The 25,181-nt window shown below is 43.5% G+C and overlaps 2 protein-coding genes across 4 annotated transcripts in view; one reads left to right on the forward strand and one right to left on the reverse strand.

Moving 5' to 3' along the window:
• Positions 1–3,240: 3,240 nt before the first annotated feature.
• Positions 3,241–23,237, reverse strand: MTRF1 (mitochondrial translation release factor 1). Of its 3 annotated transcripts, none has more exons than XM_075708950.1 (10): positions 23,207–23,237; positions 14,808–15,266; positions 10,660–10,751; positions 9,731–9,812; positions 9,392–9,499; positions 9,128–9,300; positions 7,821–7,938; positions 6,479–6,615; positions 4,773–4,871; positions 3,241–3,441 (listed from the first exon to the last, which is right to left on the reverse strand). In XM_075708950.1, the coding sequence occupies exons 2-10, from the start codon at positions 15,241–15,243 to the stop codon at positions 3,319–3,321; spliced, it is 1,368 nt and encodes a 455-aa protein (XP_075565065.1). In that variant the 5' UTR covers positions 15,244–15,266; positions 23,207–23,237; the 3' UTR covers positions 3,241–3,318. The 3 variants fall into 3 exon arrangements, with proteins under 3 accessions (XP_075565065.1, XP_075565057.1, XP_009483756.2); XM_075708942.1 differs by lacking the exon at positions 23,207–23,237 and adding an exon at positions 17,878–17,890; XM_009485481.2 differs by lacking the exon at positions 23,207–23,237 and having other exon boundaries at positions 14,808–15,291.
• Positions 23,208–25,181, forward strand: part of NAA16 (N-alpha-acetyltransferase 16, NatA auxiliary subunit) — a 73,442-nt gene continuing 71,468 nt past the window's right edge. Inside the window, exon 1 of the mRNA XM_075708922.1 lies at positions 23,208–23,261. Coding sequence (XP_075565037.1) covers positions 23,208–23,261 — 54 coding nt within the window. The remainder of the gene's footprint in view (positions 23,262–25,181) is intronic.

The raw sequence follows: 25,181 nt of genomic DNA on the forward strand, positions 1-25,181 counted from the left end.
TGTTTCATTGCTAATAGCGCTGGGTTATTTCTTCCTTTTAGCTAGGAAGAACAAGCAGCTTGCTACTTCAAGTGAGTAAATTCATTTGTAGTTCCAGGATTTCTGAGACGTTGCCTTGTGCATTCTGTTGATGATTAATTTAAAGTGATCAAGGTACAGTACCAGGGCTGTTCTTACGCCCTGGTGGACTTGGTAGTGTTAGGTTAATGGTTGGACTGGATGATCTTAAAGGTCTTTTCCAACCTAAACGATTCTATGGTGATTCTGTGCAGAGGGCAAGTGTCCGTCTTTCCACTGTCATAAAAAGGGCTACTTCCAGGCTCAGCTTTGCTCGGGCTTCTTCCTTGCTGGGTGAGGCGCTGCCGCTCGAGACCTCGGCAGGGAAATGCAGGAGATCCGGGAGCCGCGTTCCGCGTCGGTCACCAGGAGCTGAAGAGAGACGACTCGGTGCCTAGCACCAGCTGCAACATCGCGCCCATGCGTAGGGTCGCCGCGACGCACATCGATGATCCTGGGGGGACGCCGGGCAGACAGGGCTGTGCTGTTGTGTTTGCTGTAACACGACTTGACAACGAAATACAAAGCTGCAGGAGAAGGCTGTTCCTACCAGAGGAACCTGCTCTGGCTCTGCTCTCCCACGACCGCTTCTGCTGCCCCCAGGGGCTGTTCGCTGCCTTCCACGGAGCCACCTTCCTCCTCCTTCTCCTCCCTGTGCTTTGTTATCATAATTTTTCCTGCTAGCGGTTTCACTGCTGAAAATCAGGGTTGCTTGCAGGAACTGAAAAGCCCAAGTTCAGAGTGTTCCATCCTGAAAAACGCCTCAGAGGTGGCATCGTTACACCCCACACCCCTCCCATGAGGACAAGTGCCTGCCCGCAGCCAAACCCATCGCAGTCCCTCAGCCCTTACATCCCACAGAAAGGCTGGGGTGGAAGAACTCAGCAAAAAGTATGGCTTCAAGTGGTATTTTGTAACTTAGGAGAAAACAGCTTTAAATAATGTTTTGTCAATGAGGAGAAGCAAATGTATCTGGTTTTAGTAAAACAAGAGCGCTGCAGGCAGTGACCTCCAGTAGAAGGGGGTTTGCTCTGGATCAAATTCTCTACCATAACTGAGCATAGCCGCATCTTGCTTTCATATACAGGTATGAGCAATCGCAGGATAAGCTCAATAAGACCAAGATCCTTCAGAATGCCCCGGAACAGGCTGGGAGAAGGGATTTAGCTGCTAAATTTCAGTCCCTGCATCGGGGACATCGAAAATCAAGGGGAGCTGCCTTCTGCTTTCCCCTTTCTCATCACTCTGCACAAAACCATCAACAACAAAGAAGGGCTACAGAAAATTAATTAACTTCATCGCAAATATCCCTAAGGTCCTGCAGGCAAAATATGACCATCTTTCTGCCGGTAACATAAGTGAGGCTCATTTTTTAAGTGTTTCAAGAGTTTTCCATAGTAAAGGACTTCATAGGCATAGTTCATTAACTAAGCCCAGGAGTACCATCCGATTATTAAAAGGTGTACTTTGTAAGACATTTCTAAGATTGTTCAAGATATATAATTAATAAAATAAATTGGTTTGCATCACGAAAGCGAGCACGTTAACTGGATACTCTCCTATTAGAGCTGACCGTATTAGTTACCGCCAGTCTGCCCGCACTCCCCAAGTACAAGCCCAGTTGCGTTACCTTCCTGGAGGTCTCTTTTTTCTGAACTGCTTACTGCAAGTAGTCAAAGTTCAAGTGTGCAAATGACTCTTGAGTCACATGGTAATACGTTTCCTGACTGACTTACAGAGCTAGAAATTAAAAAAAAAAAAAAAAAAGCCACCCAAACCCAACCAAAACCCAAAAGCTTTTGTAATTAAAGTGTTGGAAGCAAGTAAAAAATTGTCAAAGCTTGCTGATAAGAATGTGCAAACACACAAAAGAACTGAAAGATAACCCCAGAGCTGAGAAACTGAGCATAGTTTTTCTGCTTTCTTCCTGGCACAAATTCTGTCTTTCTTAATATAGCGGAATAAAGTTAAAATTGTTGTTTGTTATATATACAGTAGTAAATACTCCACCATTTAGAAGAACTCAGTATTGAAATAATTCTTTTTCTTAAAATGACTGGCATTTTCGCAGTCCTGTATCATTCATGATTACAAAATAAATGTGCAAATATAAATGTGCAAAAATAAATGTGCAAAAAATAAATATGCAACCACAAGGCGTAATTTAAATCCTAACAATGAATTGATTCTTCACATGCAACAGATTGTGCAGAGCAGCTTTACAGCATAACCTGGGAAGAGCAGGATAAAAAGAGAGCACCGTGATCTAGCCAAGTCAGCCCCGTTCAGCAGAGCACTTGCATATTTTTGGGTAGTATTAAACACGTGAGTATTCCTGAATCGCTGCGTACGACTACGTGCGTGTAGGTTAAAACATGAACGCAAGTCCTATTAAAGCCGAGCGTGCTCTATAAATACCTGGATTGCCCTCGGAGACAGGCACGCATTCCTAAAGACATCAAGGCAGAAAATTAATTCCAGAGCTACCTGATTTGCTAAAATGCATCTACGCTATGAACTCGTTTTCTCTGCCAAGAAGCAGACAGCTGTCTGTTATCACTGCTAAACACTTTCCAGAAGCTCATCAAATTAATCTGAAACTAGAACATGTACTTTTACACTCCACCGCAGCATGTGGTCCAGACCCACCCTAAGCTGACCGGAGATGGCTGGGAGAAAGCTGACAGGCCTCTCTCTTAAGATTCTGGTCCCTTGCCCGAGATCACTCCCTTTGCTTTTGTATATTCACTCAAAAAAAAAAAAAAAACCAAACAAACCCCTCATAATACAGAGTTATTTTTAAGGGACAACATTTAGGAAGCTCATCCGATCAATGGATAAAAGTTAGCAGTATTCATGAGGCCAGATTCTAGACTATGTTTGGGGAGCTTAGGTTCTTGCACCTGGAGAGGAACGTCTTCCACCCCCAAAACAAAGCTTGTACTGCGTGGTATTTCTTCTGCTCCATCACCATGGTTCTGTATCTTTCCAGCTGCAGTACGGTCAAGAGAAGGACCGGCTCAACAAAGCCATGCTGCCAAGATAGAAGGTATGTGCACACAAGTACTCCAAGCTTGTTCTTTTCTGCTAGGGCTGCTGTACTGTAATAAATTCAACCCATTTGCACCAAAATATAAAAAAAGAGTAGTGTCACACACTGAAAAACAGAGGCATAGATTTTAATCAATCTCATCTAACAAATGCGTCCGTTTTATTTTGCTACTGAACACAACATTTCTGCTTTGACTCTACACAAGATCTTCAGCAGCCGCCTCCTTCTAAAGCCTGCAAATTTTCAAGATACTCGGTGACAGCCTCTATCTCTGCAAACTCCAGTAGCCTGTTGATTAACTTATCCAGCGCTTCTTTCCCACTTAGAATTTCCTATGAAAAAAAAAAAAAACAAACCCAACAGACAAAAGCATTACTGACTGTACATCGGTATTATTCCGAAACGCTGACTCCTCAAAGGAGGAGCTCCCGGAACGCACTTTGCCTGGAGCTTTATCTTTGTGCGTCCACTCGCTGGGCTTTGCGGCTCCCCCGTGCGAAAGCCACAGGGCGTGGTGCACAGCAGCGGGACTTGTGCTGGCTGCCTCTGAAAAGCACATTGATTCCAGCAGCAACAAAAGGAGCTGCTGGTGCCTTTCTGCCACGCTTTCATGTAACCCATGGGCTACATGAAAATCCCCTAGCAAGAACAATCAAGGATTGAAGGATCCAATTCAAATGCTGTTGCTCATGCCAAGAATTAGTTTGTTTTGCAAGCAAAGCTTAACTAACTTTTGGTAGGCAGTTTACAGTTTCAGTTTCCCTCAAGACAAGTAACAAGTTCCCAACACTGAGTAACTGAAAACAGCTTGACTAACACAAGTCATTTTTACATGGTCATGGAACTTCTTCCCTTTCTCCTCCACCATGCTATTTGTGTACCTATTCCCCACTCCATTAAATATAAGCCATTCCATATTCAGCGTGCCCTGTGTTCTCTGAAGTTATGCAGGACATCTGTGGGTACAGTTTGAAAAGTGTTGCTTCTTATCTTACAGCACTTACAGGAAACTGGACACCTAAGGCAAAATAGTGAAGGTCACCCTAAATTTTGTCCTAAAATTCTAAACATTGCCCATAAATTTAATACAAAAAAATCCGTTTCCCTGTAGAAAAACAATAAATAAGATTCAAGCCATATGTAGAGATTCACTCAGAAATAAAATATCGGGTAATCTTAAAATGAAAGCATTCCGATTCAGTTTCTGAGGCAAACATAAAGAAAAGGTTTTCTCTTTCTTCACACCAGCATTGAAGGGAGAAGGAAAGACTTGGCTTAACTAAAACAAAGTCCTTCTTGTCAGGTTTTTCTTTTGGCTGTACTAAGCTTCAAGAACGTCAAATTTCACTTGTCCAGTTTAGCCAAGGGACTTACGGAGTTCACAAATGAGGACTACGCTCTTGATCATTCTTCACTCAGAGTAGGAGAAAAATACACAGAGAAGTGGGCCAGTGAGTTATATCCTGTGCCAGTCATCTTTAACACTACCCTACAGCCAGGCAGGAAAGAAAGTTTAAGCTTTCTCAATCTACCACGTTCTATCAGAGCACAACTGGCTATCTGATTTCCTTATATCTACTAAATTGTTTTCACCAAGTTAATTTTTTTTTCTTATGGTACACGTAACCATCTAACTTTAGAAACTCTCATAAGCAACCATTACCTTGATATTGCGTGCATCATACGAGATCCTGTGGTCAGTGACTCTGTCCTGGGTGAAGTTGTAAGTACGAATTCTCTCTGACTGGGCTCTTGTTCCCAACTGCAGTGACGCAGCAAAAACCAATTATATTATGTTTTTAAAAAAATATCAAATACTACTCTAAAACAGAATAAACTTTAATGGATCAGCCTGTTACACCTACAAACCTAGCAGTTACTGGCTTAGCATATGGGGTTTTTAAAATATTGTGGCATTACTAGACTGTATTATTGGTGATTCTGTATCACAGACCAAGTTTTAACATCCTGCAGTACACTGCTGTTCCAGCTCGGTAGCTGGAAGAATTACGTAACCCTTAAAAGTCATATAAGGCAAGAGATATGTATATACGTGTCTTTAGTTCAAAAACGTAACAGTGTTTTTCTTCTTTGTGGGGTTGTAGCTCCCACAAATAATAGTGAGAGTAGGCACCATTAATAACAGAAACAGCACAGCCAGCGTCTGGCAAAGCAGTTCCACTAACGTTTGGCTGTCAGAAATTAGCATTGAAAGAGGAGTAAACTGAGAATATGAAGGGGGGTCCTCTAGTGGTAAAGTGCAAGAGTGCAAGCAATTCTAAGTTTTAAAACAGAACTCAAAATGTAGCATTGTTGTGTGGTTAAACTCTTTATTAAAATGAAGAACTAAATGCTAAAAACTGCTTAGAGAAATGGGTGTCTGTTTTCATGGGCTTTTTTGAACATTTCTTCTGCACCCACACATGTATTTCAAAACAAGGAATTTACTGAATATGTTCTGAAACATTAGGAAAGGTAATTGACTTTTGCCTGGTTTTCTGTAGTATTCATATAAATGTACATCGAAGTCCTTTATGCAGCTTTGAAGGCTCTCAAGCTAAAATTAATAACAAAAGATAAATGGCTTGCCGCTTACAATGACTGGTTTAATAATCTGCAGGAACGATACACTTAAATGCAACCTGAAATTAGTGAATAAATAATTAAGCTGGAAACTTTGGGGTACTGAATAATTCTGTAATTCTGAAGTATTTTTATTCTTGTTGATCATTGTTGAAGTTTGCACCACAAATGGGAAAATACTCAAAGAATCGGAAAAGAATGATCACGCATTTCAAGAGAAAAGCACACTTTGCAGCATAACTTGAGGTTACTCTTTTATGGAAGCTGTTTCTTCCTTAAAAGGTTACCTAAACCGTATCAGATAAACTGCTACCTAACTGCAAAGTGGCAGGATTGTTTATGTAATTGTTTCTTTCAAAAGGTCTGTGTGATCTTACAAATACTTTTGTTTAGAAACAGGTTAAAATACAACTTTGAGAACTTCTGATCCTAGTTTTCATGGAAAATAACTTTTTACTGATGCTCTATTTGTGCAACTCTGGCCCTAATAAGGGGATTCAATGCATGATGTCGAGTGCTGCCTTTTGGATAATTCCAGCTAGTCTTTTGACTCTTTTCTTTCCAGCTACAGTTGATGTCTCTTTTTCGTTGCCTGAGAAGTCTACACTAGCGTTGAACTGGGATAAGTAAAAAACCAGACTTACCATTTTAAAATACAAGATTCTCCTTTGTAAGCACACCTGGTTAGACACACACTCACTCGCTCTGTCACTGTCACTCAAAAAGATCAGAAACAAATCTACAACATAGTACCCTCTCCAAATTTCAGTAATCACATGTTCTCACCTGCAGTTTTCTGGCACTCTGCTCATGACTTAGTTGTTTTTCAATGATCTGCTGGTACAGCTTAGCTCTCAGCGTCCGCAGAGCTATTTCCTTGTTCATCTGCTGTGATCGCTCCTGCTGGCACTCCACTGCTAGCCCTTCACAGAGGGATTCAAGAGAGCTCAGATCAAAAGCCCATTATAACAAAGAACAAACAAGCTAAATTATTTCTAACACATTAGGCAAATGAAACCTTCTAGAGTGCTGGTTTGTAGGACCTTTCAGCTGGAGGATAAAAAGTCATTTTAACACACTGTCCAGGACCATTAGTATGTTTTTAAACTCTTCACAACTGTACCACAGGTTTTGTTCAGTGCTACAGAAAAGTCAGGGATATTTTAAAATTTCATGAAGCAAACAAGTTTCTGACATTGCCTCCAGAAAACAGGTTCACTCCAATTAGCTATCACATGTTAAAAATGTAATTTGCACAGTCTACAGAAACATGTTTAAAAGAGCATAACGCAAGTTTTAAAGTCTTAGTCTAGATAAGCCCTTGGAGACTGGAAAATTCATTATTCTAGCAGAGGACGGCGGTGTCTAAACAGTACTGGAGAGTCTTGAACTTAATTATAAATAATGAAATAAAGTAAAATAACGGTCTTTAGAAGAAATTTAGTATTTATTTTTACTTCTCATTTGATTTCTGAAATAAAAAGGCATATAGGATACCACTGTTTTCAGCTCACTACTAGGATCTCCTGTGCCTGAAGTGATTCTGCATCTGGACAGATAGAAGCCCACTGAATTTCAATAAAAACAAATCCTGAGAAAGACAGAGTGGTCCAGTACCTACACTACCTTCCCATCAATATACATTTTCCTTCCTGTTCAACAAATGATAGAATTATCTAGTACTGAATGAAAATCTTCAAGTCTCCTTTTTTCTCAGTCTTGGAACTACACAGGTTCCAGCTAGGCAGAGCGCACCCTCGGTTGCCAACGGCCATTATTCCCGAAGGTACAGAGCACACAGCGCGAATTATTTACATCTTCCATCCTTCCCCTGTCACCATCCATTTGTTCTTTCATCCTTCAAAGACAGTGTATTCATTAAACACTCCCTCTGAAGACAAAACTGGCACGATAGCAACACACTGACCACTGTGCCACTGCTACATATCCCTTTTCTCCCACATCGCCTTGCTAGAAGAGGGGCAGAACAAGAAGGGGCTACCTCCTTTTTTTGGTATGAGGCCCACACCTGCAAACTCACTCTACGAGACAACCTGAAGGACCGCAAGCTTTCTCTTCAGGGTACAGATTTGGGGTGATTAGAAGTACAAAATACAGCCAGACTTACCTGTGGGAAGGTGTACAATTCTCACAGCACTATCAGTTTTGTTAACATGTTGCCCTCCTGCTCCTTTGGCCCTGAACGTATCTATGCGCAGATCTTTGGGATCCACTTTAACATCAACCTAGAATCAAAGAAAATTACTACTTTCTGCTCATTGTAAAAATATTTTGAATGTCAATGATACTTGGTGTAAAAAAAAATAATCACTTCTCAAAAAATTGCTCCTTTACAACTGTTCCTGAGTAACAGCTACAATTATTATACTTTAAAAAAATGCAATGTCAAATATCTCTGCAAAGCAAGTGATGCTTTAAGTATTTCACTTATTTTTTCAAACTCCCACTCCAGGTCCTTCACAAGACAACATATGTGTGTGTGTGAAACAAAACAAGATCAACAACTTTTTGTAAAACAAATAGCTTTGTCAGGGAGACTAAGAAATAAGCAAATAATCAAAAACTGCTTCTAAACAGCAGTGCAAGGATCTTGTTCATGACTCAAGCCTGAATGATTCTTGCAACAGTACTTGAAAACATCTAACTGAGAAAAAACTGGGTGTATCCAGATCCAAGTGAGGATTTGCAGCATTGGAAATATGAGTCCATGATGACCTGGACCATAGTTTGAGCTCAGTGGATAGGAAAGGAACATTCAGATCCGATCAATGTTGCAAGGAAAGCATTACAAGGAAGCGGGCAAACTTGCAGGGAAACCCTATGGGATCTGCTTTTGTTTATTTTTTGTGTAAAATGGTGGTTTAAGTGAGAACTGTTGGTATCAGTGAGATCTCAGAAAGACTAGCCAACACACTCACTCACTCAAATTCAAAGCAGACTGTCCTTGATTTAACAGAAAATGACACCAATAATTTAAATAAACAAAAAAAATGAAAAGGACCTGCATAATCACATTACTATGCAACACTTGAATATTTTCTTGGATATATTCCCTATCTTAATACATGACATAACTGAAAATTGGTGTATTCATAGCAGTCAGCTTTGTAAGTGTTGGGGCTGGAATACTCATTGAAATGATGACTGATTTACATGCCATTTCAGGCAACAACAAATCTCTGCAAAGTTGCTTCTGATGACCCATTTAAACATGTAAGGTACAGAGCCAAGGACTATCACCTTCCAGAGTCAGAGAACTTGGGGTTTACTTGCTGGGACCTGCACGAAGCACTTGGGCATCAATAAAATCCCAAAACAGTAACAATAACATGGTTTTAAATAACACCAACTCCAATGCCAAAATAGGTGAGCAGAGATATACCGCCTTACCACCCTGATTAACAGTTAGTTTACCTCCTCTGGCTGAGGGAGGACAATAACTGACATTGTCCCAGTGTGAATACGCTGCATTCTTGATGATAGGCCCGTCTCAGGGATCCGCTGGACTCGATGAGTCCCTCCTTCATATTTCAGATGCCTGTAGACATCATCTCCCGAAATATGAGCCGCAGCATGATGCAACCCACCTAGAGAGACAAATAAGGTGTGACAAATATAGCACAGAAACACTGCTTTTAATTTCATTGTCTTGGTGGAATTTCTGAAGAACTACTGTACCTATCTCAGCCGGCGTATAGTTCACAATGTCAAAGGTCCAACATTTATAGTCTGCATAGTTCTGGTACATCTCAAACATTTCTTTAGTGAACTGTTGGCAGATGTCTCCTAAAAATATAAAGGCGCTACAACATAAATAGCAGTTCACAAAATGGCAGCCACCAGTTTTCTGATTTAGCTGCAACTCTAACCACAGTCATTAGACAGATGACTAGTCTTCTTTAGAAAGTATTACTTTATACCATTAAAGTATAAAAAGACATTAAGAATAACACATAAGAGGTTTAATAAAGTTGGATGGAGGTTTGAAGTAATCTTTACTGTGGGGACTCTGCTGACCTCCAGTTGTTCTGCCAGCTGTCACTTCTAATATGACATGACTTCTATCATATTTTTCCTTTGGCACTAGAAGCTGGAAAAGCTGAAAAGGAAAAAAAAAAAAAAAAAAGAATGTCATTATCTCCTTCATGACTCTGTTATCTCCTCTTAATCAAATTTACAGCCAGCCTTCACAATTGCCACAGCCTGAACACATACAACCACTGATTTCTTTTGGCAAACTAGTAAAAGTAGGACTAAAAACTGTCCAATGGCCATTGCAACTCAGTGCAGTCAGTGTGGAAATGGGATATGCTGCTGCATCCACAGGAAAGCTAGCTGAAAATTCAATCCTGCAAAGTCAGATGCCAGGTCACCCACTCCAACCCCAACTACCTATGAACACAAAGTTATTAGCTATAATCCAGCCAATTTTTACATTAATCTTGTTTTTCAGAAAGTCACATTTCATATTATTTCAATCTGAACATAGAAATGAGCCCCAACATAGAGCTCTCCACTGAATCGTTTCAGCTGCTCTGCTTATAATTGATTTTCCCACTCATGGGGTGCCGTCAGCTGAAGAGAAAATGAAAGACTGCAAGTTCCAATCAGAAATCTTTCAAGAATGCATGCTCCGCTGCCACGAACAGTTACTAGGATGTCATGTCAGGTCTCAATAGCACAGACTCACCATTTTTTTAATCCCCTTCAGCATCTGCAGACAGACAAGCAAGCAAGAAAAATGACTAAAATAATACGCTTCTAAGACACAATTGTCAGTAAGAAGCTTACTAATAATTAATGTTGCCACTTCTTTTCAAGGAGAATACAGAAGCTGGACTTCTGTTTCATTAAACGCAAGTGTCAGTGTCTATTGGTAAGATCACAAAGGAACATTTTTCTGACATCTTTATTTACAAAGCTGTATAATTTTACCTCAGGCTCACCTTTCTGCACAACATGTTGATATTTTTATCCAGGGTTTCCTTCTCTTCTAAGGCAAGCTCTAGCATTTGTTTCTCATCTCTGCTGTCTAGCTCTAAATTCCAACAACAGGAATAGATATTAGCCAATCTCACTTAGCTTAGAGCAAATTGTAATACAGCTGTCCAAAGACATGCATTGAAGCACATAAAAGCTTGCAGTTGCATTTTGCCAGCATGAAATATCAAATAAGAGCAGCCCAAGCAGTTAGCAAAGATTGCTACTAAATGATCATATTTTTCAGGGGTGCTGGAAGGAGTAGCAGGTACCTTACCTCTCAATATCCAGCTTCTGGCTTAAAGTCTGCATCAAGCAGATGCCAGTCCCACCTGACAGTTACTCACTCTCAGTTATACTGGTAGTTATGTCATACAGATTGACAGTCCAGGGGTAAATCCACAAAAGAAATTTGATAAAATATGTCAAAAACATGCCTGGAGACAAGAAGTGCCTCAGTTTCCCTTATTACAATTTTTCATGCAAAAGAATTTTTTGTTTCTAGACTTGCCCAGAAACACCCATATATTCAACAATTTGTAGCCAATTCATTGAGGTGAGATTACAAATATAGGTATGATGATAATAATGAGGTTTTGAACCCCCTGTCTCCTGCTATTCAAGAGATCAATGAGATGTGGGAGTTACGGATGCAAGTCATCAGGTTGTGGGAGACCTCACTTTGATTATTTTGCTTTGCTTAAGGAGGTTCCCTTCCCCTCTCTTCAGCACGTGAGACCACAATCTGGAGTATTGTGTCCAGTTTTGAGCTCCCCAGTACAAGAAAGGCATGGAAATACTGGAGTGAGACTAGTTGAGAACCACCAAAATGGTAAAGGGCTGGAGCAAAGGACATATGAGAAGAGGCTGAGAAAACTGTGTTTTGTTCAGCCTTAAGAAAAGCAGGCAGAGGGGAGGTTTCATTTTTGTGTACAACTACCTTAACAGAAAGAATATATCCTTGGATATATTCCAAACTCACTGGACAAGGCCCGGGGCAACCTGCTCTAACTGGCCCTGCTTTGAGTCAGACATCAGACCAAATGACCTTCAGAGATCCCCTTCAAACTAAATTATTTGATGATTCTGTGATTAGATTGCCCCTTCTCACATTTTAGAGCTTACTACCAAACTAGAAAACATTCTCAGGTAAAGCCAGCAGAAGCTCCAAACCGTTTCTGCTATGGAGGCTCCAGTTTACTATAATTAAAGATGCTGATCAGTTAATATTAGATTACACACCAAGTAGAAACTTGGAAGAAAGTTGGAGTCAAGTGGGAAACCTGCCACTGCCAAAATAGGGAGCACCCTCTCCTTTTCATCTTTCTTCCCACTGTTCCACCAGCTGAGGATTGGCTCTGCCACTCATCTCATCGGAAAGTAAACCAATCCAACTCAACGAAAGAAAACAACAGGTCTGGTTAAATAAATGCATGTATTTTACCATGCCAAGTTGAACTGGATTTAATTTACAACCGGACAATTACCAGCACAAATGAGGAACAGGGGAAGACAGCTTTGAACAGCTGGGAGTGAGAGCGAGGGAAGAAAGCAACAAAGAGGATGAGAAAGACTTACGCCTTCTGGCCAGCATGGAAACCATACATCTGCCTCAGATGCAGCATAAAACCAGACACTCAATAGCTGAATGCATCTCCTCGCCCAAGCTCTGGATTCTGTGGCAGGAATCAGGTATCTCAAAGGCAGGCGCAAGGACCGCGGGCCCCACATCTCTGGCATCGGGAGCCTGGTTCCCGTTCACAGCAGCTAACACACACACGCACATTTACTGGTGGCCTGTGGCCTCAGCAGCGAGTCCTAATTGCTAAATGGGCAGGATGTTGAACCAGCTTTGTATACTGGGCAAGGACAGCAGCAGTTCCTCCGTATCACAGTTTTTAAATTATGCTCTGGGGTTTTTTTCCCTTAAATAAAAGATGGCAGATCAAGACTTGAACCTGGCATCCCCTGCACATGAGGCAAGAACTGTATAAATTTCCCTACCAGTATGTCAGAGCTCTAACCCAAAGCTGGTACCAAATCAAAGGCTTCTAGCTCGTCCAAAAAGCATCATTATTGATTAGTTAGATTTAACGACTGTCAGCAGAGATGAAAGAATGGTCTGGTGGTGACCAACGAGCTTAAGGTTCAAAGCATTGGCATCCCATTCCTACCTCCCTGCAAACCTGACCTTTAAGAATTCACTTAATCTACCCCATGACTCACATCACCAGTGGCAAACCAGGAAATAATATTTTTCTGCTTCGCTGAGTGCTGCAAATGTAAAATCCTCTAGCAATTGTGAGGGATTCAGGTACTACAGAGAAGAGGGTCAGTTAGGGAGCTAAACGGAAAACAAAGAGCAGTCAAATGAAGGGAACATATGTGTTTTAACTTGGCCACAAGATAAACAGTACAGATAGAATAATTTGGCTCCATTTAATTAACTTCCTGGCTGTAATTTTCTTTTATTCTTTTCTTTCCCTTCTCTCAACTAGAACTCACTCCATTCACATCATCATTCATGGAATTAGAAAAATTCTTCATTATATTTACTTGATCCAAAAATAGCCTTTTTAAGTTGAAGTATGAATTTTCCAGTGTTTTCTTAACACTTTCTAATTCTTCCAAGAACATTTCTTTTTCAGCATCACATTTTTGACCCTCCTCACCTTCGCTCCTTTTCCTCTTTCTCCAGTAAAGAGAACTTGAGAGGGATGGGGATTAAAAACATTTTCAATAATCACCACTTTTTCCAAAAGCTCAAACTTCTATTTATTTCTCAAACTAAAGAACACAAATGTTTTCGACCTTTCTAAACAAGTTGCATTTTCACAGCTTTATTTCAATATGGCTTTTACTGTTTTGTCAACACCCCTTGGTTCCGTCTCTGAAAAGCACTATGAACTTTCATCCTTCTCCATTTACACCGCTGACTACCCGCTTCTCCTGTCCTTTGCTTTTCCCTTGCTTCACTTCTTTAATGTAAGCCCCATTCTCTACAGGCCACTATTTCCCTCTCTTGGCTTAATACCCATCGGTGTAGCAGAACGGATGACGCTTTTTCTTTCCTGCTGTGTGTACCTCCTCACACTTCTAACAATTTTTCTCAAAATATTGCACCGTTACTTATTTTGTAAATTCTTTTACTGCCTGTGTACTTTCTCATTCCTGAACGGTATCAAAACCAGTGACAATCTTTAATTATTTTTTACCCCAACTTCTACTGTAGCAGAGTCTTGAAAAGCAGCAGCTTCTTAGAAAACCATCAATATTTATTCCTTGAAGGGCTCCTCCAATATTTTCAAAGAAATATTAGCTTTTGCCATTTATATTGGAAGCTGACAATTCAGGGCCTAATGAAAGTTCATGTAATTTGCTCAGTAACTATCAATGAACTGGCTAGATGGAATCCCATTTTAAATAACATGGGTGAAGTCTGCATCTATCAAATGTACTAGGCTCGCTAATTTTTTTTCCTTCAGTTCACACTGCTCTCAGTTCTATCAAAAAACAACCTTAAAACAAACATTTCCAAACTATTTCTGCTAGACAGATAGCCCTGAGATTCCAGACGAACCCTACTCTCCCAAGGTGGCTGTATTAAAACCTCAGACTGAACTGAGGTGAGATGAAAAATCATAGAATCATAGAATCACAGAATCGTTTACGTTGGAAAAGACCTCTAAGATCATCCAGTCCAACCATTAACCTAACACTACCAAGTCCACCACTAAACCAATTAAGGGGAGAGCAATAATTTCATGTTTCCTGGCTTGGTGGCTGGATTATTTTTTAATGAAAGTAAAAACTAGGAATCATTAAGGTTGGAAAGGACCTATAAGATCATCAGTCCAACCACCAACCAACACCACCATGCCTACTAAACCATGTCCCAGAGTGCCACATCTACCCATTTTTTGAACACAAAGGAAGGATGTGGCTGGATGCAGAAAGCCCTAGCAGCACACAAGCTCCCAGGAGCAGACAGGGCCAGAGAGTGTTCGAGGACTGGCTTAGCTTATTTCAAAGCTTTCCTCAAAGGCTGGGCAATGAAGTTTATCGCAAGCAAAGCCACTGTTTTGAAATAAGTAAGTAGATGTGTTCTCCTTACCTCTGCACATAGCTTCTAACTCCTCAACTTCTCTTTCAGCCTCTTTGATTTCTTGAAATGCAGCTGCAATGGGGGACAGATCAGCACATCTTCTCCTCAGGGTTCTTTGCTCAAAGTCATTTATTGAGTCAGCATTTAACAGATGACTAACCTGCTGGTATTCCTTGCTTAGAGTCTCTAGATACTTCTGCACACCCTCATGCTTCCACAATGCTCGAGAATCCTGATGTTTTTTCCTATGCTGACTGTTAAAAGACGGAGTGAATCTAGCTGTGTCCAGTAAAGATTTTGACCTCCAAAATCCACAGTTGTGCAGTCCCACCACATAACCTATCTTCTTTAGAACGGGAGGGAGAAGACAGCTGTGAAGTTGACCATGACAGTAGCAACTGGCAAGCAGTCTCTTGAAAAGACAGACCCTTTGGAAAGGTTTCATTTTGTTTCTTATTTTTCCACCACCTGTAATTAAAAGTAGACAGTACATGGACCAGTGTTATTATCTGGAAAAAGAGAGCCTTCTATTAAAAAAAAACCCAAAAGCAAACAAACAAACACACACAAGAACTGTATTAAGCCCAAATCCTGTTCTTGATTACACCAACACAAATGCAACTGTCATGGACAGAACTACTCCTGTTTTAGTCCTGGTTTAAACCAGAAACTCTTATCAGCACTGTTGTACTGACTGAGGGTTGGAAAAGGTCTCTTTCCCTCACCTCATCAAACAGTTTATTTATGCTGTGGAAAAGCTACTGTAGATGTGGCTTTACAGACAGCAGCTTCATTTTGCCATACGTCTCATTGGAAAAATCCAGCCATTTCATGCCCTACTGGCGAAAGAATGATGTTGCTGGGAGAAGACAAATCTATACTAGAGGTACAGAATTCTATACAGAGAATGTATGAAAAGTCCAGAATTATGTGCAAAATTATACCCACTACCATAACAGGATATAACTTTGTCAGGACATTAGTAACATTGAGGTGACCATGCAACAAGTTAGTCAATGGGACTACAATACACTTGCAAGAAATTACTCACCCATATACGTACTATGTAAGATATGGGTGCAGTGCTTTATGTCCCCTGTATACTCCTTCCCATGATATATTTACATGTAAGTGTTATAAACATTTTCTATCCAAAAAGTGAGTAAGAAGCTGGTACTCTGAAATACAACCCCTGTATTTTTCTGAGACACCTGACCTACAGTTTTGCAGGACACAGGCTCCCCGTAGCATCACTGTTGCTCTAGGAAAGATCTTTTCCCCTTCATTTTACATGATCAAGATTGCAAACTCTGCTATGAATTCTTACTGTGCTCCAGAAATTTATACTGGAGTGCAAGGGTCTACCAAGAGGACTCAATTGAAATAATTTGATTTCTAGGACTACTCACACAGAAAAGGTTTAACAAATAAAGAAGCACTCCTTAATACCTCTGCCAGTGCCCATCTGTCTACTGATTTTTACAAAAAAAGTGGATTCAGAGAAAATGAGAGCATGAAACTTTTGCAACAGGATCTCCTTGAAACATATGCTTCAGTTTTCTGACACAATTATTTTTCACTCATCAGTGACGAGACCTTCTGTGCATCTGCAGGCATTCTGTTAACAAATTACTATGACATTCTAACTACTTGACTCACCCATTTTCCTCACCTATTTACTTTCATCCGTTTGCCCACAATGAAGAAAGAGCAATATGCAGTAAAACCAGAAGTACTGCATCTTGCTTGCCTGGACGTCTGTTTTACTGCCTACAGAAGGAGGGAAGGAGCTTTATTGTACTTCTGCACCTTCCCCAGATCCCCCAGCCGGGAGGTGCTACCAAACCCACAGCAGCAACTTCAGGAGTGCTTTAATTTACAGAAAGCCAGTGATACCCCTCATGGATTGTTCTAGTGACCAAAACCCTCTGTAGCAGAGGGATCATGTTCCCTTCACCAGGAACACAGCAAAAGGCACAAATCAGGCTCATCGTCTACAATCCTGGACTTAGTTGCTCAGGGGCACACGTAGACTCAGTCCCAAAAGACCTAATCCTGCTGATGGGGCTGGAGTTGCTCCAGGCCCACGTGGCCCATCGTCATTTGGTCAAGTGCTAACCATCATTAACTCATTTTAAAACTATTAATGCTATATTTTATTTAAATTAATTAAATATATTAATCATAACCATCTAACTCATTTTTTACTGTGTAGTTAAGAAGTGAGGTACTCAAATAATAACAGATTTGTACTATAGTTCTGCCTGAGCTCTCAAAAATAAAATTCTTGATTTTAAATGCCTAAAAAACCTAAGTAATGGCATGACACAGACCTTCAAGGAAGTCAGAAATTTCAAAATAACTTTGCTACGTTAAATAAAAAAGGTATCTCCTTTTCAGAGATGCTGCCGCATTACATTCGTGCAGAAATATGCACACATAAAACTTTTACAGAGCTGTGAGCAGTAGATGACCTATTAATTGCTTTCCAAACTTTTTATATACTTTTAATGGCTTTTTAACATGACAGAATTACCCCGTGCACATCACAAATCAAAACCAGCAAGCAAAAGTGACAACTCTAATTGTCTCATTAATGAAATAATAAAAGTTTAAAAAGCTAATTTGCAGTCAAGAAACAGTTATCAATGCTGCGACCACTTTAAGAGGTTTTAAAAATAACGTTGTAACAATCAAAGATGCTATTAACTCCATGCAACTGAATTCAGACAGGTAAGAATATGCAGGCACAGGGAAGGAGCACGTATTTCAATGCATGCGGTAACAGGAACAGCTCAAGGCCGTGCCCCTGAGGTCACTTTCAATACACTGCTGCCTCCCACCACAGCTACGCCGAGCAAACCCCCCGAAAGCCGTGCACACCCCCCGAAAGCCGTGCACGAGGTCCCCCTGGCAGTCCTCCCCCATTGCAAGGGTTACGGGTTGATGGGGAAGGCAGAGCTGCGGAGCAGGCAGGAGCAGGCAGGAGCAGGCGGAGGTCGCACAGCGGCGGAGGGCAGCTGTGAGGGTCGAGGGGGGCTCCGCTCCCCAGCACCCATGGAGGAGCTTTGGCACTCACCGTCCGCACACATCGGCGCCGGACGGATCCTGCCTTGAAACACAAGGCCATGGCAGACGGGAAGTAGAGCGGAAGAACTCCCGGTCCCAGCATGCCTGACGGAGAGCACGACTCCCGGCATGCCGCGGCTCAGGCCCGCGTGGAGGCACCGGGGTACCCTCCCCAGAGGTCTGCGAGCATCGCTTGAGCAACGCTATCAGTAAAGGCAGAGTTTGCTTTACTTTGTGAAACACAAGCCCCGAAACAGAAAAAGGGGAACGTGACCTTACAAACAGGTCTTCATTTTCAGTATCTTCCTCACAGCTGCACAGTAACGCACTCTGACTTCAGCAACACTTTGGGAGGAACGGCAAGAATAACAACAAATGGGAATAGTCGCTTCTGTTTCCAACTTCTAAGCTGTTCTATTATATGCACTTTTCCATGTATTTTCCCAAAACGTGGGCTGAAAATACATGTCGTTTCAAATCTGGTTATTCAAAGGTTAATTTCGGAGAATTTTGCATAAAACAACATTAAGTTCCACTTTATGCCAAAGCTCACTATTCAATTATATTTAAAATGAATTATTACTATGCTACTAAAGAAAAACATCAGTTATAAAATATTAGTGAACATAACCATTCAGATTATCATTAGACTAATAGGCTGCAGCTTCCTAATAAAGAATGTTTTAAAACATACTACGTATATGCACATTTTAATAGATAATATTAAACAGATTAAACAACTACCTCCCTAATTATATTTGCATTTTAAAAAGACTTAAGTAACGTTGTTTTTTTATACATATAATCACCTGCAAATTCAATTTACTTACTCTTTGCTATATATGCTATAGGAGGAAAATTTATTCAAATGTCTAAGATGAAAAATTCTGCCGCTTGAGCCTGTTTTACGTTTCCCTTAGGTGCACCACTTGGACTGAAAAGTCATTCTTTCTTCTGAAGTTTTCTTTATGCCAGCAACTTTCCTCACCTCTTTTATATCTGAGTAAATCCAGCTCTGCTGTAAATACTTTAAAACCCACTGCATTCTGAGCTTCTTTCTTCCCCGCTACTGTCATTCAACAGGAGTAAAAAAAGGTAAAGATTTGGTATTTGGCACATAGAAGACCAGCCGGGTTTGGTGAGGTAAATATTCCAAAAGACTGAAAACAAAAGCGATCGGTAGGATTTGGATCAAACCTCATCAGCACATCAGACAACACATCAGACAACTAACCGCTTGTTTAGATCTGAGGACTGACTCTGGCTCTGCTCCATCCCCTGGGACAGAAGGCAAGGCAGACAGATTAAAAGGCTCTTCCAGAGAATAGGACCCACCCCAGAGCTGATCCAATCTACAAAGGGACCACAGCAAACCTCAGAGGCGCTTCCCCAGGCCTGAGCCTGCCGTGCTGCCCCGTGAAAGACGCCGTCGTCCAGACGCCGCCATCGTCCAGACGCCGTCCCCACCGCGCCTTGCTCTTCTGCCACTATGACTTAGACATAGCGAAAGGAAATAACAAAATTATCCTTGCATTGGGACTCTAAGTATGCAATCTGATACTCAAAAATGTCGGGAAGAATATCTACGGGAGGACAACCGAGAAGCTAGTAAGAACATGAAAACCGTAAGCAGACCACGCACTCAAAAATTGACTTTAAAAGAAGAGAGCAGGCCAAGGAAAATCAAATCAGCTTCTACTCCAGCCAGTGATGGTTCTGTCATTAAATCCTCTGATTAAAAGCGATCATGATTCAGTTTTTATTACGCCTTGGCAGTGAGTTCTTTAAGTGTGAAAATAGAGACACTAGCAAATTCTCAGCCCTCCCTCCCAGGCAGCAGACCACTCAGGGACCACACGGCCAAGACAAAGGCTGGACTCTACTGTCAGCAGGGTTGCCAGATATACCTCAACCACAGGACCTAGTCCGTGCATCTCATATTCAAAACATGTAAGATACACTCTTTCCCCATATTTACTGTATGCTTTTATAATGCGATACGGGAATTGAGTATTCAGGATGGGAAATCCCATTGCCGCCGGTGCTTGCACCTCCCTCATGGTTTGCTTTGATGCCTTAAAACCCGCGTGGCTGAAGCAGCTGCCTATGGAGCTGGTGAGGACCACGGGCTACGGGATGGAGGCTGCTTGGGGCAGGGTGCCACTGCCTTCCTCAGCCACCACGGCAGCCCACGGGGACGGCGGGTGCAGGAGGGAAGAGCGACAGCAGAAGTACAGCGAGGTTTCAGGGCTTCGGGACAGACGTGGCGGTCCTATACTTTAAAATCTGGCAACCCTAAGCTGCCAATTGCCTTAGAAACTGGAGGCAAAGAAATGGCTCATCAGACAAAACAGGCTCCAGGCCTTACAATGTGCTTGGCTTGAAGGCAGGGCCCTGCATACACGGAGGCTTTTTTTCGCCCATGGGGCCCTACCGGGTTTAGCCATCTGCAAGCACTGGTGCCACAATTTCTGTGGATAGCAACAGACGTTAACAGGTCACAGGGTGAAGTGAGAGACATGGCAAAATCACAAGCTCGTTATTTTGTATATATCACTTTAATATTGCCCCCCCCCCCTTTCACCCCAAATAGTTTGTCAACAGACTTCTGAATTCTTTCTGTTTGAAGGAAAAACTGGTGACAGAATCATACGCGTCTTGAATACAGTCCTGTTTATTAACAAAGCCTGTAGAAAGAGCTTTGTTTTGCACAGCACAGTGGGATTAAATGACAAGAAGTTTTCTTGACTGCGCTCCCAAACCTCACTTTCAACTAGAGCTCTGCCTCCCCCAAAAGCTCGTTTCTTTGTTTATTCTCTCCCAGCTAGTCTACAAACGTTTCTTTTATTGCCTCCTTGCTTTCCTTTTCTTGCTACTTACAACACAGATTTTTAATACAGACACATGTCTAAATGCAAATCGAATCCCTGCTTGTTATTTGCAATTTGTCTACTTTCAGACAGCGTTCTTTCCAGTATTTGGACTAGCAGGAAGCAGAGATCTTTAGCTGTCATGAACAGCCTTGTTGCTTCAGACCAAAAGTCCACCTAGCACAGTATCTCGGAGATGCATCTATTTATCACGCAACCCAACTGGAGGCATTACATGCCTTTTGCTAAGACAGAAAACTATAGAGTTCATAAAGTCAAGGCTTCGGCTAGTTATAAAAAGTGCTGAATACATGCTGTGGTACAAACAGGCTCTGAAAATGATGCAGCAGGGCAAAGTCAACAGTATTCCTGCTTTGAAAAAATCAGATACTGAATACGGCAGTACTATACCACATAGCAGAAAGAACAGTGAATTGGGTAGAGCTTGTGGAAAATCAGTGATCCAGGTGACTGACATCATTACAAGCATGCCAGAGCAAAAAAGTGAGAAATAAACATGATAAAGCTATTCCTTCTACAAAGAAACTTACTACAGACCATACATCTAAACAGATTAACAAAACAACACCAAAAACAACCACCATCCACAAAAACAGTGGCCATAAACTGAAGCTCAGCTAAGAAGAACTAGGAAAGCATGCGCTGCACTTCTTTAATATTCTCCTCGCCATTGCTATTTTCATCTCAGAAGGCTTCCTAAGCCTACCACTTTTTTTTTTTTTTTTCTAATTAGTAGCCGCCAAGTTAGGCCATCTTCCAGGTCACTGTTTTCCAAGAAATTGTCCGCTCTTTTGTTCCCTCTTTTAGCCTGAAAGGAAAGCAGCTATCATGTCCATCAGCTTCAGCAAGGCTTATGACAAGTCAAAGACACGCTGCTTGGGATCCTCAGTCACAGTCATATAGTCACCTACTTTACATGTAACCAAATAAAATATGTTAAGTACACAGCTTTTCTAATTGGCTCTTGTTGTATACTGTTTTCCACACACTTGCTTTACTGTGGGTACCTATCATGTTCATCACCTGGGACAGTAGGTGGAGAACCATGTAATTACAAAATTAACATCCTTTTAAAACATACCAAAATATAATTAATATTTTAAAAGGGTAATTACATAAACAGAGATTCTCATTGAAGCTGCCTAATTTTTTCCCTGTAAGATGGTCTTTTTAATTGGTTGTAACCTTGACAGTTTAACCAGTTTTCCTTCTAAGTAAATGCCCCAGGCCACGTGGTTTTCCTGTTTCTGGTTGGGTTGTTTTGTTTTTTTAAATTTTTGCGAAGATTCATTTAAGAACGACTTCTGGGGATAACAAGATGAAAAATTTCTTTTCAAAAGACCTTAAACCTCCTGTGGCGCAGGAGCCAAGCCACGAATAAACGCTTACTGTTCTGAGCGTGCACGACAGCGCTGGGAAGTTTTACATAACCAACTGCTGAAAAATGCATTAATGCAATAGATGACATCCCCGCTCGCTGAAAAGTCTGACTGCGAAGTTTGCCGTTGTTTCCTTAAATACCAGCCAGGGCACAGCAAGCACGCAGCCTCCCAAAGCTTTGCAGTTTATAGAGGCTTTGCTCTCTTCCAAACGATACCTCCCAGGCTTTCAGACAGCCTGGCTCTCCAAAATGCCAGTTTAAGGGAGCCGTCGGGATGGCGGCCGCTAAATCTAGGTTACTAGGGGCAGAGCAGCAGGCCAGCGAGCACACAAAGGAGACTTTACTCCCAGCCAGGGCCGGGCAAGGCCAAACGCCGCAAAGCCCTCCGCAGCCCGCGTCCCACAGCCCTCGCCTCGGACACAGCCGCGACCCGTGGGCGAGCGGCAGCGACTGCCCGCCAGCAACCTGCGCGGGTGGCAGCCCCCTTCCCCCTCCTCCCCTCGGGGCGTTGCCGAGGCCTCCCCCCCCTCATCCCCTCAGGGCCGCCGGCCAGCTCACGGCAGGTAACTCCCCTCAGGGCCGCCGAGAGGGGAGAGCCGCAGCCGGCCGGCAAACAACGAAGCGGGGAGAGGCGGGGGGGGGCAAGCCGAAAGGCGCCGCGACCCGTCCCCTCACGGCCGGAGCCGCGGCGGAGGGAGGGGGCCGTGTGTGAGGGGGAGGCAGCGGGGGGCCGGCCCGGCGGCGCTGCGCGCCTGCGCGGAGGGGACCCCGGCTGCCATTTTGCAGCGTCAGCCGGGCGGCGAGGCCTCCCCGGCAGCTGCGCAGAGGGGCCGCGCTCCCGCGCCGCGTCGGAGGGGAGCCGGCGGGGAGGGCGGTGCAGGCCAATGAGTTAAAGAGTCGCCGCCGCCCGGGCAGGAGTCGCGCCGCCGCCCCGCGGAGTGCGGGCTTTGCCTTCCCTCCTTCCCCCCCCACCCCTCCTTCCCCTCTCCCTCGTACCGACGGCCGCCCCCACCCCCGCCAGCCTCCCTCCTTCCCTCCCGCCGTGCCTGCCCCGGGGCCGCCCGCACCATGCCGTCCGTGCCGCTGCCGCCCAAGGAGAGCAACCTCTTCAAGCGGATCCTGGTGAGCCACCGGCCCCGCTCCTCTCTCTTTCCCTTCTGCCGCCGCTTTCTCCTCCTCCTCTTCCGCACGCCGGCCTTGCTCGCTGCCCTCCGACCCGCGGCGCGGGTTACTTCGCCCGCTGCCGGAGTTGGCTCCGGCGGAGCGAAAAAGGATGCGGCGGCCGCGCTCGCCCGGGAGGAGCCGGGGCTGCCGCTGCCGCCTCCTCCTCCTCGTCCCGGTTCGTCCCCGTTTCCTTCCTTTGTCTGGGGCCCGCCGAGCAGGCCGGGCGAGCCCCCCTCGGCCCTGTGGGGGGCCGGGAAGGGTCGGTGTCGCCCCCGGCCGGGCGAGGGCGGGAAGGAGGGCGGGAGCCAGCCAGTCCTCCGCCGCTCCCCGGGGGCCGCCGTTCTCCTTCCTCCCCGCCGCCGCCCGTAAGTCCGGGGCCAGCTCCGGCTGCGGGGCTCGGCAGCGCGCCGCCGCCGCTCCGTCCTCCCCGTCCCTCCCGCCGCAAGCGGGCGGCGGCCTTGCCGGCGGGGGCGGGCCGCTGCCCGCGCCCTGAGGCGACTTGCGGCCGGCTGGAAAGGGCGGCTGGGGGGGGGGGGGGGGGGGGGCTGTCATCCCGCCCCCGCCTTCCGAAGGCTGGGGGGCTGGGTTGGGGGCTGCAGTGCTGCCCGCCGCCCTCCCCCCCCGCCCCGTGTCGCCGTGTGCGGGAGGGTTGTGGAAGAGCTCGAAGCGCGGTGCAAGCGTGGCAGGGATTTGGTGTTGCTGAGTTGATCTCCATAGGTACTTCATTTTCGGCAAGAACGTCAGTTTTAGTGTAGGGACTAGGTTAAATCTGGTTCACCGAGCAGTCCTGAGTGTAGTTGAAGACGTCTGGTGGATTAAAGTATCCTGACTCTACGTCCTTCGGGAGACTTGTCTCAACTTTTATGTGCTGGGCTGCCTTGACTCAGTTATTATCTTGGGCTGCTTCAGCTCTTTGAGACTTAATGGCACAAAGGATGTGTCGTGTTTGTGAGGTAACTTTAAAGAAGGAGTTCACCTTAACTGTAAGTTTCTACTCAATCACTGTATATTTTATAATGCTAACTCTTTATGAAAATAAAAAAGCCCCCCCGAAGAAAACACAGCCCACAGCAAACCACCAGGCTCCCCTTTTCATCAGCTTTTCAGTCTGATAGTAATGGAGTTCCAGCCTCAACAAAGTTGAGGCGTTTTGTGCCAGTTTGCTAGCCTGCAGGCAGAGGAGGTCCGTGCAGCACAGTGGTAACGCGTTGGCAGGCACAAATCTCTTCGGCTATATTGGGATTTATTAGGCTAGTTTCAGTAACTCTGTGGTTGCAGAGGTGAGCTTTTTCGCTTCAGGAGGCTGAGCTCAAAACAGCGTATGTAAGCCTGTGTACTTTGTACGTAGCTGGTGCATTTCAGCAGGTGCTGGGGTTTTTTACCTGCTTTGGGTAGTATGGAGATTTTACAAGACTAAATGGTTCTTAATGGTGATTTGTTGCTTACTGCATGCTTATGGTATGCATCTTAGTAAGTCATTCTAGCACTCCTCTTTCTCTCTGCTAAAAATAAATTACTAATATTAGAACAGTTAAGTGATTATTCTTACTAGTAGCAAACAAGTTCACAGTGGCAGTCACTTTTGAAGTTTTTTCAGCTGAAATACAGAAAAGCTTTTCTGGAGATCATATTTTAGACAACTTTTTTTTTTATTAAGCAGTGGACAGCATAAGTGCTTAGGCAAGGGAAAAAAGAGATGGATAAAACTTCAGTGAAGCTGATACAGAAATTTAGTTGCTTTCTAAAGCTTTCAGAAGGTTTAACTGGTGCTGTGTAGTGGCTGGTCACAGTTCCTAAAGTGTTAATCTCAAACTCTTACTTGCTGGCTTGTCACTTCATATATTGATACTGCTTGAAACTTAATTTCTTATTACTTTG

Source organism: Pelecanus crispus, chromosome 1 (genome assembly GCF_030463565.1).
Source record: "Pelecanus crispus isolate bPelCri1 chromosome 1, bPelCri1.pri, whole genome shotgun sequence".
Lineage (NCBI taxonomy): Eukaryota > Metazoa > Chordata > Aves > Pelecaniformes > Pelecanidae > Pelecanus > Pelecanus crispus.

What these genes read in the sequence shown, in the direction of transcription:
- MTRF1 (XM_009485481.2), bottom strand. Translation starts at nt 15,291, where the DNA reads ATGTACTGTCTACTTTTAATTACAGGTGGTGGAAAAATAAGAAACAAA. An exon ending in AGCTGGCAGAACAACTGGAG is followed by an intron (nt 9,500 to 9,730) that starts GTCAGCAGAGTC and finishes TTATATTTTTAG; the next exon opens with GAGACATCTGCCAACAGTTC. An exon ending in AGAGTGCCAGAAAACTGCAG is followed by an intron (nt 4,872 to 6,478) that starts GTGAGAACATGT and finishes GCGTCACTGCAG; the next exon opens with TTGGGAACAAGAGCCCAGTC.